General features: G+C 46.6%; 1 protein-coding gene across 1 annotated transcript; it reads right to left on the reverse strand.

Annotated features, from left to right (window-relative positions):
• Positions 1-2,451: 2,451 nt before the first annotated feature.
• On the reverse strand, positions 2,452-4,844 carry POMK (protein O-mannose kinase; the record flags this gene model as incomplete). Its single annotated transcript, XM_084231252.1, has 2 exons — positions 2,452-3,222; positions 4,563-4,844. The coding sequence occupies 2 exons, from the start codon at positions 4,842-4,844 to the stop codon at positions 2,452-2,454; spliced, it is 1,053 nt and encodes a 350-aa protein (XP_084087378.1).
• Positions 4,845-13,710: the final 8,866 nt, after the last annotated feature.

The following is a 13,710-nucleotide window of genomic DNA, read 5'->3' on the forward strand; positions in this document are numbered from 1 at the left end:
GAGCAAGTTGGCAATAATTCCCACCAAAACTCTCATTTTAAAAGCTGGTTTGTTTGGGGGCCATGTGATGAATTAGACAGAGTTAGGATTGTAACTCAGGTCTTCTGAGCTTAGTATTGTCCTTTCCCCACATCATGGCATTTATTTTAGTTTGTGTCAATATTTAAAAACAAATTAGTTTGAAGCTGATACTCTTGCTCCAATGCAAAGTCTAAAATCTAAGGAAAGCTTCCCCGGTGGCGCAGTGGTTGAGCACTGGGCTGCGAAGCTGCCCGCAGCCTCTGCAGCGCCGGTTCGAACCCCGGCCACCGCTGGGGAGGGTCCCACAAGGTGCGCAGACCTCTCCTGCTGCTCCCACTGCCCCCCTCAGCAGTGTACTTTGGTCCTTCTGCCTGTTCTGCTCTGCGCTCTGGCTCTGGTGAATTCTCTTATCCTCCTGCGCTTCTGACTGTACCTAGTGCTTATATAAATAAATAAATCTTAAAAAAATAAAATCTAAGGAAAACCTCAAACAAGAATGACAGCAGCTCCACACAGTAACTACCTGTGCTGAATGATAAGGGAGTAAGGGATACAAGGCCTTGACACAGAGGTGGGGTTTTTCCCCCAGCTTTATTGAGATATAATTCACATTCCATACAATTTGCCCCTTTTATACAACTCAGTATGACTTAGTATAATCGCAGAATTGTGCAACTATTACCACTATACAATTTCAAACATTTTCATCAGTCCAAAAAGAAACTCTGTGCCCATTAGCAAGCGCCCCTTTGCCAGTCCCTGGAAACCACTAATCAGTTTTCTAGTTCTATGAAATTTGCCTATTCTGTACATTTCATATAAATGTAATCATGTGGTCTTTTGTGGCTTCTATCACTTAGCATGTTTTCCAGGTTCATTCATATTGCAACATGTATCAACACTCATTCCTTTTCAGGACCGAATAATAGCTTACTGAATAGATATACGACATTTTCTTTATCCACTCACCAGCCATCAACATCTGGGTTATTTCCATCTTTCGTCTATTGAGAAAGGTGTAGCTATAAGCTTTTGTGTGGACATGTTTTCAATTTTCTTTGGCACAGATAAGAGTAGAAATGCTGGCTCATATGGTAACTCTTTTTTAATCTTGGAGGAACTGCCAAACTGTTTTCCAGAGCAGCTGCCCCATTTCACAAACCCACAGTAATTAATGCACGTGGGCTCCAATTCTCCACATCCTTTTGATTACCACTATCCTAATGCACTGTGGCAGAATTTTAATATAAAAAAGGACAACTGAAATAACTGGACACACATAGTCTCTGATTAGCCACAAGACCAATAACCCCAGGCAGTGGCATAGGGAATAATACTGATAACGCTGTCCTATCCTGCTGCCTGTGGTACCTCCTGATAAAGTTTAGGGCAGTGTTTCTCCAAATGTGGTCCCAGCATCACCTGGGAACCAGTTAGAAATGCAAAGTCTCAAACTCCATCCAGACCTCCTGAGTCAGACACCCTAGGGTGGGCCCGGTCCTGTGATTCCGTGATTCTGACCCTGCTCAAGCTCAGGGGAAGGCAGAGCATCTCTGCCCCTGAATGTCTGCTTTCACCATCTTCTCAGTGCTGGTTAGTATGCCCTAAAGCGATCATCCCCTGCACTGAGGATGATGTTGACACAGCTGAAGGAGCTCTTTGAAGGATTCAATCATGCAACTTAATTGGACGTGATTGACACTTTCCAGCAATGAGTGACACCGTTGATGTAAAATGTTCACAACAATTCATTTTGGACACAGAAAACCCAGCAGGAAGGAAAGTATGCAGTCACATAGATATATTTTTCCTCACACTTGCTGTTTTTAAATATCCCTGTCCACCCAAAATTTCAGAGAGCAGACTGTCAAGAGTTCTCCTCCAGCTTACTGGAAAGAGGATAGCAGGGGAGGTCACAGAACAATTATTTAAACAGTAAAGACAGTCCTCACTGATAGCCCACAAAAATCCCAAGACCTAGATACATTGATTACCATCTAAAATAAATGAGGGAGCACAACGTTCTTTGGAGAACTACTACACGTTTCTTTCACATACTGTCATTTAGAAAGCCCCTTTATACACCAATGTATGCAGATTGTGAATTCTGTTATTAGGGTAGGTGAAGCCTTTCCTTAGTAGTATTTTTGTTACTTCCTTCAGACAGCTGGTAGCTGATAGACAGCTGTTCCTCTGCATCTTCACCCGGAATAATCTGCTTTAGAAACCGAAGCCAGACTTCAAGCCGAGCTTCTCATGTTTAGCACCTTCTGTCCAGTTGGCCAGGAGAGGTAGAATTTGCTCAAATCCACATGTGGAAAAAGAACCACATGATTGAACAGCAAAAACTCACTGCTGGAGCAGAATTGCTGTATCTATTCCATTTGCTCCTGAAACCCCATCCTTGTTCTTCACTGACGCAATGGGTTTTCATAGCATTTCTCTTGTCTGAGACATCAGGGTGTCTCTGAGTGAATTTAAGACCCTCTGGTAAGTATCCAGGACATCCCGGGCAGTGGGCCTTTCTGTGGGCGACTGGTTCTTACATGCCTTGTGAATGTCAAACAAATGGAACCGGACCATATCACTCCCTTCCACATGCCCCAAAAGGAAACTGGAGACATCTGGAATCTTCCAGATGTCGACCTTCTCGTCATAGGAGGGCATGAGATCATCCTGAAAAGGCACGTCCTCTCCATAGGGCCACAGCTGCTCTGGGGCCACGAAGTCCCCATGCAGCTGCCTGTGGCCACACTTGACCCGCGTCCCGGAGCTGTGGTTCACCAGGGGCAGGGCGTCCAGGTCGTTGGCCACAATGCTGAGGTTACTGGTCAGCAGGTACTGAGACAGCGTCTTGGCCAGGTCGCTGGAGTCGCACATGACCCGCGTGCCCAGTGGGCTATGGTGTAGGTAGTCGATGATACCCACATAGTCCATGGCCAGCTGCAGCCTGTGCTGCCAGGTGTTCACATTCTGGTACTTTGAAAGGTTTAGGGTCTCTTCCAGGTTGCTCAAGGAACCTAAGGGGTGATATTCAGTAAGAATAGTGTTATCTTCCTCACAGTAGCCAACCAGCGTAACGACATGTTTACTCTGTAGGGATTTCAGCATCTGCAGACCATGGAGGAAATCATCTTTCATCTCCAGGCTGGTGAGCCGTGACAGAGCAACTTTGCGTTCCTTCCACTCAGACAGAAAGACCTGAAACATAGGCACAGGGAACATCAGAGCGGAAGCTTTCACCCTTGTTATTAAGCTGGGAAATAACAGTCATTGCATACAGAGGACACAGAAATGAATAACATAGACCCAGCCCTGCAGTGACTCTAGTTATAAAGCCAATACTTGACACAGCATTCGAAGGCCCTGGGCAGAAGGAGGGCTGAGAGGGACCAACTCTGGTCAGGATGCTGCGGGCCATTTGCAAGGTGCTGGAAGGCTCCTAGGAGTTGGTCTTACAGGATGATGGGAGCTTGCAGGTGGCAGTGGTGCAGGAGAGTATTCCCAGAAGAGGGGACTACATGTGAAAAGCCAGAGTGGCAAACAGCCTCCAAGTTCCACAAAGGGGAGAAGAAAGTGTGGAGAAGGAGATTGGAGCAGTAGGAGGGAGAGGGAGTCAAGATTTAGAAAACCCTACATAGAGGTGGAGCCCAGTCAGCCCATCACACACTCATCTGCTCATTAATTTTCTTTCTCTTATTTATTCATTCATTCATTCATTCAAGCACTGGGTACAGTCAGAAGCGCCGGAGGGTGTGAGAGGATTCACCAGAGCCAGAGCAGGAAACAGAACAGGCAGACTGATGAAACACACTGCTGAGGGGAGCAGCGGGCGCCGCAGGAGAGGACTGTCGCGCCATGTGGGACCCTTGCCGGTAGCCGGGGATTGAACTGGCGCTGCAGAGGCTGCAGCCAGCTTCGCAGCCCAGCGCTCAACCGCTGTGCCACCGGGGAGGCCCTGCTCATTAATTTTCAAAGGTACTATAGTAATCACAAGTAGGATGATGATTTTTTTCATATGGCTGCAGAGAACTCCTCACTTATAACTCGATGGGTGAAGCATATTCTAGCAAGGGATTGGACATTAACTTTCTTTTTATAGTTTTTAATTATTATTTTCATTTATTTGAGGGAACACTAGTTAACAACACTACCTGTTTTAGGAGGGCAGGTTATACTTCTTCAAATGTATGTTATCAAACTACACCCACCACCAAAGTACTAAAACCCCCACCACAGTCCACCGGGCCTCCTCTTGCCTGTATTCCCACCTGCTCCCCCGGACCATAAAGTAATTAACCATCCCCCATAGTTATCGTTTCTAGCTTTTCATTACTATAAATGACAAAGAAAAGTCCTCCTTTATGCATTTGGCTGTTTTCCTGCCACTGGATTATTTTATTAGAATAAAGTTCCAGATGGAGATTACTGGGCTTAAGGTAGACATATTTCAATGGCTCTTAAAACATAACACGAAGCTGCTTTCCCACAGGCCACCTGTTACCATCCTGACGATAAGGCAGAAGTAAAGCACAACTCACTTTCTTCACGGCGCCTTCCCCCACACGCTTGAGCTGCCTCACTTCTGTCCTTAGCTCCTCACAGGTCAGCCAAGGAGAGCAGTTTTTCATCTGCCCCATTCGGAAGTATCCCTGGGGACAGTGATCCAGGTCCACTGAAGAACTTCGAGGGGAGATGAAGAACCGATCCAGGCAAAGGTAGAGGAGCACATTCATGAGGGCCATGGCAAGCAGCAGGCCCACAATGGGGGGCACTTCCCGGTGAGGGGGGCCCTTTCTACCATCCTGGGGTTTCTGCTCCATGTTGTCATTCTCTGTGATTTCCTACAATGTCAAGATGCAACAAGAAATCACAACAGAGTCTACTTTGCTTTCTATTAGGTATTTTGATGAGGAAGGACTGAAGGCAACAGGCCCTCTCATGCCACTGATGTGCTTAAGCGTCATTGTGGGGATAAAAGGAGGCATGAATACCGGGCTCACACTATTAACATGCTGTTAGCTGTGCCTATAATCATTTTTTATTACAAACTACAGCCTGGGTCTAACTACTTTAAATTTGATTGGAAGGGAGGTCTGTGCCTCTCTGTCTTTCCCACAGCAGCCTACATTTTGTAGACAGAAGTTCAGTGAGTAGTTAGCAAACTGAATCTATTGGTCCAGTGGGGTCGGCGCAGAAGATGGATAAAGAGCAGATGGAGATCAGCTAGAGTGGTGGGTGGAGGCAGGAGCAATCGGGCCTCTAAAGCCAGGATGAGGGCTTGAGGTTCTTCTTGGAAGATACTTCTAAACATTTTGAAGAAGCAAAGGATATTCTTCAGCAGGTATGAAAGGTGCATCGGGACAAAGAGGATAGGCTGGGAGAGCAGATAGGAAGGAGACCAGTAAATAGTCCAGGATGAGAGCTGATGAGCACAGGAGCTAGAATGACGATGGCGAGAATGGTGAGAGGATGGCAGAGAGGCCATCCTCACCCTAGGTGACCACTGACAAGGCGTGGTCACTCACCAACAGGATGGCTCTGACTCCAGCCCTGGAGCAGCTGTGAGGCCTGTGGCAGAGACAGGCACTAATTGTAGGATGGTAGAAGGGTCAGAAGGGGAAAGGGCTGGAGAAGGAGCTGGGATACTGGGCACGCGAGGCAGCGGCTATTTAAGAATCAAAGCAAAGTGCATCAAACACTTGGATGAGGGAGACGGCCGGTGTGTGCTGGCTGAATGGCAGGGCAGGGATGCGTGGGGGACAAGAGTGACCGGCTGACCCTGTGCTTCCCGTGTCTGAGACATTTGTGACAAACAGGTTACCTTCCAGGAGCGTTGTCTCCTCTCACTCAGGTCTCTGTGCAGACCGTGGGGCAGTCAGCGCTCTGGTTGGTCCGAGGCACAGGTCTGAAAGTTCTCTGTCAAAAAGTCCAAAAAGGAGATTAGTTGAATAATCAGAACTCTGCACACAGGCAAAAGGCAACAATGCAGATGACCTGCCTTCTGAGGGTGTGCGGCAAAGGAACCCTTGCACTGTTGGTAAGAATGTGAGTTGGTGCAGTCACTGTGGGAAAGAGTATGGAGGTTTCTCAAAAAAGTAAAAATTGAGCTACCCTGTGATCCAAGAATCCTGCTCCTGGGTAGTACCTGAAGAACATGAAAATGAACTTAAAAAGTTATTTCAAGTAGTGTTAGTGTTATCTTAATGATTTGTCAGAGCGCTTGGTATATAACAAGGACATTAACCCCTTTTGTTATACTTGTTGAAAATCTTTGTTTTTTAGTTGGTTAGCCTTTAATTGCATGTATGTTGTGTCTTGAAATATGTAAATTTTTAACTCTCTCTGTCCTTGCTGAGATGCTTTGTTTAGAAGTCCTTCCCCATCCCAGGTGGGGTTAGAACCCTGCTGAGTGCCAGGCACATCGCATAAATTATCTCCTGCCATCAAAAAAAAAAAAAAGTTATTTCAAGTAACTTGAGATGCTCATTGTGGCGCTATTTACAAAACATAGACAGGACAGAATATTACTTAGTCAAAGACCTCCAGGGGATTATGATAAGTGAAACAAGTCAAACAGAGAACAAACACCTCCTGATTTCACTCATTAGTGAAATAGAAAGAAAGAGAGCAATGGAACAAAACAAAACAAAAACAAATCCTTAAGGCTGATAAGGGGCAGGTGATTGCCAGAGTGGGTGAGGGACAGGCAAGGCCAGCTGGCTAGCGTGGATGGTGACCGGGCATTTGGTCGTGGGCGTGGTGAGAATGTACACCTGAAGCCTATACAGTGTCGTCAACTAATGTTACCTTAACTTAAGACAATAACAAATGATCCATCTTCTCCAGGGGCCCTCCGAGCACCAAGTGTCCCTCAGGCTCTGAGCCCAGGACAGGCAGCAGCTGCAGGGAAGTCTTCCTGTAGCGCAGTGGCCTTCGCTGAAGCCCTGTCAGCTGGTCTAGCCCAGAGCCCCATTTTCCCAGGGCCTCAATTTTGGTCTCAGTCTGGTTCCTTTATCACTATCTCCCAGCCTCTCATCTTTCAGCCTGCACTTAACATGCGATGCTTCTCCAGCCCCAGCTGCTCTAGACACTGTGACGTGTCAAACCACCTCTGCCTCTGAATGACGACAGCTTTCTCACTCACCGAGAAACTGTTCTCTGAAATGTGACTATCAGAAATTTTAAGTCCTATAAAGAAGAATGAAGTCTCTGCTCTTGCCTAGCAGAGCTGAGTCACTGACACAGAGAAACTGCCTCTATTTCCAAGCTGGGGCAGTGCTGCAGTCGAGCAGGTTCTGGAGACAACAATGCACATCTATGTGAGCCACGGTCTCTAGGAATCTGGACCCTCGGGTCCACTTTGTGGTCCAGACTGAATCGTGACCACTATACAAGCAACCCCACTTGGCTTGGAGCCCATCAAAACACAGCCTCATTCCAATCCTGCCTAAACTCCAACGTCCCCAAATTCGAAAAGAGCTCTCTTTTTTCCTCCAATGGTTCTTCCACTGTGTGGTCTTGCTGGCTGCAATGGCTCCAAGATCCTGAGAGGTTTATGGTCTAAGTCCCCCTTCTTCAAACTTGTATCCCCTCCACTACCTTACTCTCAGTTGATGGTTTTGTTTCCCATTTTCCTAAAAAAACAATCTGAGAGAGCAATGCTATGGGCCCCTCTCCCTTCTATCCTGGGAGGACTCTGAGCAAACTGGCCCCACAACCCATTCCCCAACCAGGCAGACTGCCACCCCCCTACCTGCTCCCGACACGCCAGCAGTCCTTTCCTCCCCTCCTGGTCACAACCAGAGACCCTGACTTCTCCCATCATTTTTCACCCCACTTTCCCATCCAGCTATTGCTCTATTTCTATTTTCCCTTTTTGGTAAACTCCTTAAAAGGCTATATTCCGTCTCCATCTTTCTCCTGAACTCATCTCTCTCAAATTCACTCCACTCCTCCCAGGCTGACCATGTCAAGGTCATCTCCAATTGTTAAATACAACAGTCTACTTGCAGCCCCAGTTTTGACCTCTCAGCAGCATGTGGCATGATTGATCACTTCCTACTCCTTGAAACAACTTCTTGACTTGGCTCCCAGGAGCCTGCATTCAAGCGGCTCCTCCACGCTGCCTATCAATGCTGGAGTAGTTCAGCCTCATCTAACCCTCTCCACTCCCCCTCCCAGTGTGATCTCACCCAGCCATGACTCTCCCTCCCCACCTGCTGATGGCTCTGGATGTAAAACTCCAATCCCAGCTGCCTCAGAACTCTAGTCACTTCCCTGATATCCCTATTTGGGTGTCTAATGGACAACTCATATATAATATTTCTACTTAAGAGTAAAGAGACAAATGACACTATTTTAAAATGGGTAAAGGACTTGAATAGACATTTCTCCAAGGAAATCATAAAAATGGTCAATAACCATGAGAACCTATCTCACACCTACTAGGATGACTAGAACAAAAAAATCAGATAATAACAAGTGTTGACAAGGATGTGGAGAAACAGGAACCCTCATAAATGGCTGGTGGCGATGTGAAATGATTCAGCCACTGGGAAAAGCCTGGAAGTTTCTCATAGGTTAAAAATAGAGTTACCACATGACCCACTAATTCTACTGCCTAGTATATATCCAAGAAAATGGAAAACATACATACATAACAACACCTGTACATGTATATGTTCATAAGTATTACTCATAACAACCAAATAGTAGAAATAACCCAAATGCTCATCAACTGATGAATGAATAAAATGTGATGCACCCAATTAAACTGATTATTCAGCTATAAAAATAAAGTATTAATAATGCATGTTATAATATGGATGAACCTAGAAAACAGGCTAAGCGGAATAGGTCAGAGACAAAAGGCTATATGACATATGATTCCACTGATATGAAATGTCCTGAACAGGCACATCCACAGAGACAGAAAGCAGGCTGGTGGTTGCCAGGGGTGAATGGAAAAGAGGGGAGTAGCTGTTAGTGTGTTTAGGATTTCTTTTTGGATGAAAATGTTCTAAGATTAGATAGCAGAGATGGCTATGCAATCTGTGAATATACTAAAAGTCACTGAATTTGACCCTTTAAAACAGCAAATTTTATGGTATGTGAATTATCTCTCAACTTAAAAGAACAACAAAAATACTTCTCAAACTCAATATCTCCCTCCCCTCCCGAACACCTACTTTTTGGTTTTCATGATCTCTGTGAGTGACAACTCTTTTCTTCTAGTGACCCAGGCCACTGAGGCTGCAGGTGACAGTCAGCTCAATAGCTGCCTCCTGTGAGCAGGAGATGTTAGAAATACTGGAATCTTCTGTAAGTCAAGGTAACTAATAAAAGAAAACATGCTGCTGTGTTTACCTCTGTTGTCATTAAGAGGTGCTTGGTAAGGGGGCACAGGGGTTAAGTCTCAGCACTATCAAGCTATGGCCAGCCACTGCAGCATGAGTTTGATGCCTGGTCAGGGAGGTGACCCACATGGTGCACCAGACTTCTCCTGCCTCGCCCGCTGCTCCCCTCAGCAGTGTGTTTCAGTAGATCTGCTTGTTCTGCTCCCCACTCTGTCTCTGGTGAACCTTCTCACCCACTTTACCCCCGTACCTCTGGCCTACACTCCAGTTCTTATATGCATAAATAGATAAATAAGTAAACTCTAATATATATGAAGAGCTGCTCGGTAAACCCTGGCTCCATTGAATTGCCCCAACTTCACGCAACATCCCTCTTTTCTTGAAATGATCTTCTGCTCACGCCACCCCTGAGGTCTTCCCAGTCACGGTCATCAATCTGAGTGCTGCTCAACTTTCTCAGGAAGACGCCAGCCCTTACTCTGTATTCTCTCCTGCTCATCCCACCTGTCATCTTCAAGGACTTCAAACGACACTATGTGACACTATGACTATCTTCACCACTCAGGCCCTGAGCGACCTCCACCAGGACCTACCCTTAGAGGGGGCTCTCAAAGAACTAGAGAAAGTAACTGCCATTTCTTTTCTATAATATTCCAAGTGTATCTCAACTTAGACCTTAGGTCAGGGACCTGCAAACTTTTTTCTGTAAAGGGCCAGAGAGTAAATATTTAAGGATCCAAAGTTGAAACAGAGTCATGACCACACCGTGACCCAAGCGCAGTGCTGTGCAAAGCGGTGAGGGCCACGTCCTGTGTGTCCATTGAACTCTGCCATCAGAGTGAGCGCAGCCCACACAGTGTGGCTGTGTTCCAATAAAACTTCATTTATGGTCACTGAAATATGAATTTTCTAAAGTTCTCAAGTATCACTAAAGACTATTCTTTTGATTCTGTCCCCTAACATTTAAAAAGGTAAAAAGCATGCTTAGCTCATAACTGCTATCACAAAAATGGGGGGTGATGAGGAGCAGGCCAAGTCCTGCTTTAGGTTATGATACTATTCTGGTCTGTCACAGGTCCTCTTTGCATCCCACACATGCTCTATGTAACTGCATCTGTGCACAAGGCATTGATCATGTAAACAAAGGGGATTTCGAGATCTTTTGTCTATGCCTCACTCAGGGGCTCTTCAAGGTCTGTGGTGTCCCCACTGTCTCACACTTGCCCCCAGCATGCACCTCCCCAGGGTTCTTTCTGACAGGCACACAATCCACCCTTTGCTCAAGCCACAAAACAGGTAACTTGATTTCTTTCTCCCTTAACCTCTAAGCCAGTCACTACCCAGTCAATTCTGTCACCTACATCCTCACTTCCATGTCATGCCACCCAGCTCTAAGCCACCAGTGTCTCCTACCTGGGCTGCTGCAACCATTGCCCACATGGTCTCCTACTTCTTCCTCTCCCAATCCATTCTCCACACAGAAAATAGGTTATATCTTTCCTAAAATTGTTTTAAGCATAGAGAAAACCAAAAATCATGACCATCCTGAAGTTGGTGTAGGTCAGTAGTTCTCAAACTGTGGTCCTTGGACCTGAAGCAGCAGCTTCCTGGGAACTTGTGAGAAATGCAAATTTTTGAGTTCAGATGTACTGATTCAGAAACTCTGATGCGGGGCCCAGAAATGTGTGTTTTAACAAGTCTTCCAGGTGAAGTTTAAGAACTACTGATGTATAGAATGCCCATACATGCTTTGTATTTTCACCACCTCAGTATGTGCCCGTAAATAATAATACATAAAGTATTTGTCTTTTAAGTTTTATATAAGTAACTTGTAAAATATCTATCCTTTTGCAACTTGCTTTTTCTAGCAGCTAAATATTGTTTTCAAGGTTTATGCATACAAGAAACTCTAGTTCATCATTCTCAATTGTTTGTATGACAACTGAACAACGAGTTTTATACACACTTCCTTGTGCTTGTGCTGGAGTTTCTCGTACAGGGAGGGTGATCTTTCTAAAGCACAAATTTGATCATTCCTTGCTTAAAAACATTTAACCTTCGAGATAAATTCCAAACTGCTATAAGGCCCTGAGATCCAGCCTCTATGCACCTCTCCTAACCTTCTGTACCTCACAGTCCAGTCCGGGCTTCCTCTCTCTGTGGGGGCATCTTTCTGGGATGCCCAGGTGTCCTTCTTCCGACTGTGAGTTCCTCAGGCTGCCTTTCTGTTTTGTGCACCCCTGGATCCCTGTGGCCAGCCAATAGCAGGTAGCAAAATTTTGTGGACAGCCTATCTCAGGACTTCCCATTTTCATGAAGCCAGCCTCACATGTTGCTTCCTCTCTCCTGTGCTCACCCCAAATCTGCTCTTCTTCTTCATGACCTGCACCCCAACACTGTCTCCACATCCTCCTCCAGTCTGATTTTACCAGTCCAAGTCCCATGTTTCATCCTTTCAACCTTCAAATCCTCTGTCTCTAATGTCCTGCTGATCCTACCACAAAAGTGTATTCAGGTTGTAGAGGGCCTGAAGCATATAACGTTTTTACCTGTCAACATCAGGTACAAAATCCTATAGGAGTCTAGAAATTCATATCAGACCCTCATCATTACCCAACAATCCCTGAATGTATTTCTTGTTGATGTCACTGTGTATGTCCTAGTAGCCTTTCATCTACCCCTAAGTCCTCACATTCTCTTCTGAATCCTCTCAGAAAAAAACACTCATCTGAAAACAGCTAATTTTTTTATGCAATGTCAACCTCACACCAATTCTGTGAGTCAGATATAATCGCTATTATCGCCATTTCACAGATAAGAAACACAAGGGGGAGGGGTCACTAAGCTGTACACAGAGGAACAAAGTTTTCTGGTCTCCAATGCACATTCTTTCTCTAAATTCTGCAACTCTCAGGGATTGGACTGAATTGGACCTAGAGGAGGTGGGAAGTGGACACTGAGAGTGACTATTCTTCAAGAAAGCTGTAGTCTACCCTAATACCAATTTGGCTTTTTTCTTTGAAAAGTCTATATCTGGTAGGTTACCCAGAACCTGAGATAAGGCTGTGTGAATGAAAGAATTTTTTTGCCCAGAAATGAGCAAGAAGACACTGAAAATTACTGGTTCTGAAAAATACCCTGCAACTGAAAGAATAACTGATGGTGCCAATTGGGTAGGAGAAATTCGGGTACTGCTTAGACACAAGGAGTTTCTGACACTGAGAGGGAAGCTGGTAAGTGGAACAAAACACACACACACACACAGGGAACCACAGCTCTATATTCACAGTTGACTTTTAAAAAGGAAAAAGAAAAACAATGGTACAAAACCATTTCCAAATTCTCATTCACAAAATATTTTCTACACTAAGGAAGAAAGAGATTAGGGTCAACAGAGCACAAGGAACATTAAGATAACTATTTAAAATATTTCGGACGCTTACTTAGCCTTAAGGTTCAATAGTAATGGTAAATGATGGGGAAGACAAGACTATATAAAAGGCTAAATCAAACAGCTAAGACCTGCTTTCTAAAATAGCAGCACACGGTTACTCCCATGCCTGGCACATCACCCAGGGGCAGCGCTGGCACCATGCAGCCGGGGCAGAATCAACGCAGGGAAGGGGCTCAAGCCTGTGCCGGCAGCGTCGGGCATTTGTCGGGGCGCGGACGGCGCGGGGGGCGAGCCGGCTGCTGGACGCCCGGGGCCGGGCCGGAGGGCCCTCGGGTTAGACTGCCCGCCTGGCACGGCCCGGGCCCGGGTTTGGGCTTTGCGGGGCAGGACGGGCTGGGCCAGGGGCGGACCCCGCAGGAGATCGAGAGCCCTTCCGTGCCCGCCCACCCCGCAGTGTCTTGCCTTTCGGCCTCGGCGTGCCCACCGCCCCGACCCCCGGCTCCCTCGCCCCCACCCGGCCCGCTTACCTGCGGCCTCCGCCCGGCATGCGGCCTCCTGCGCCGGCGCGGCCGGAAACGAGCCCCCCAGCGCGAGCGCGAGGCTGCCCCCTGGTGTCCGCTTCCCGCCGCGCACCCGGAGCTGGACGCCGAGGTTGAGCGCGTCGGGGTTCCCGCCCAGGTGCGGACGCCGGTCCTGCGCTCCGGGCTCGTCTCTCCGACAGTGTGAGCACGACGAGGTGTGGACATACTCTTGCTTTAGTCCGGACACCCAGCCTGGTGCGGGGTGCGGTGAAGAGGAGCTGTAAGACATACGCCCTTCAAAGAGCTCCCAGTCATTGCAAAACGGTGGTTTCCGAAGTGTGGTCCGAGGGCCCGATACTGAAGATGCTTCTGGGATACTGCTCAAAATCTCCAGGGAAATTGTTAGAAATGCATA

The sequence above is a fragment of the Talpa europaea genome (assembly GCF_964194135.1).
Source record: "Talpa europaea genome assembly, chromosome: 4".
NCBI classification, from domain to species: domain Eukaryota; kingdom Metazoa; phylum Chordata; class Mammalia; order Eulipotyphla; family Talpidae; genus Talpa; species Talpa europaea.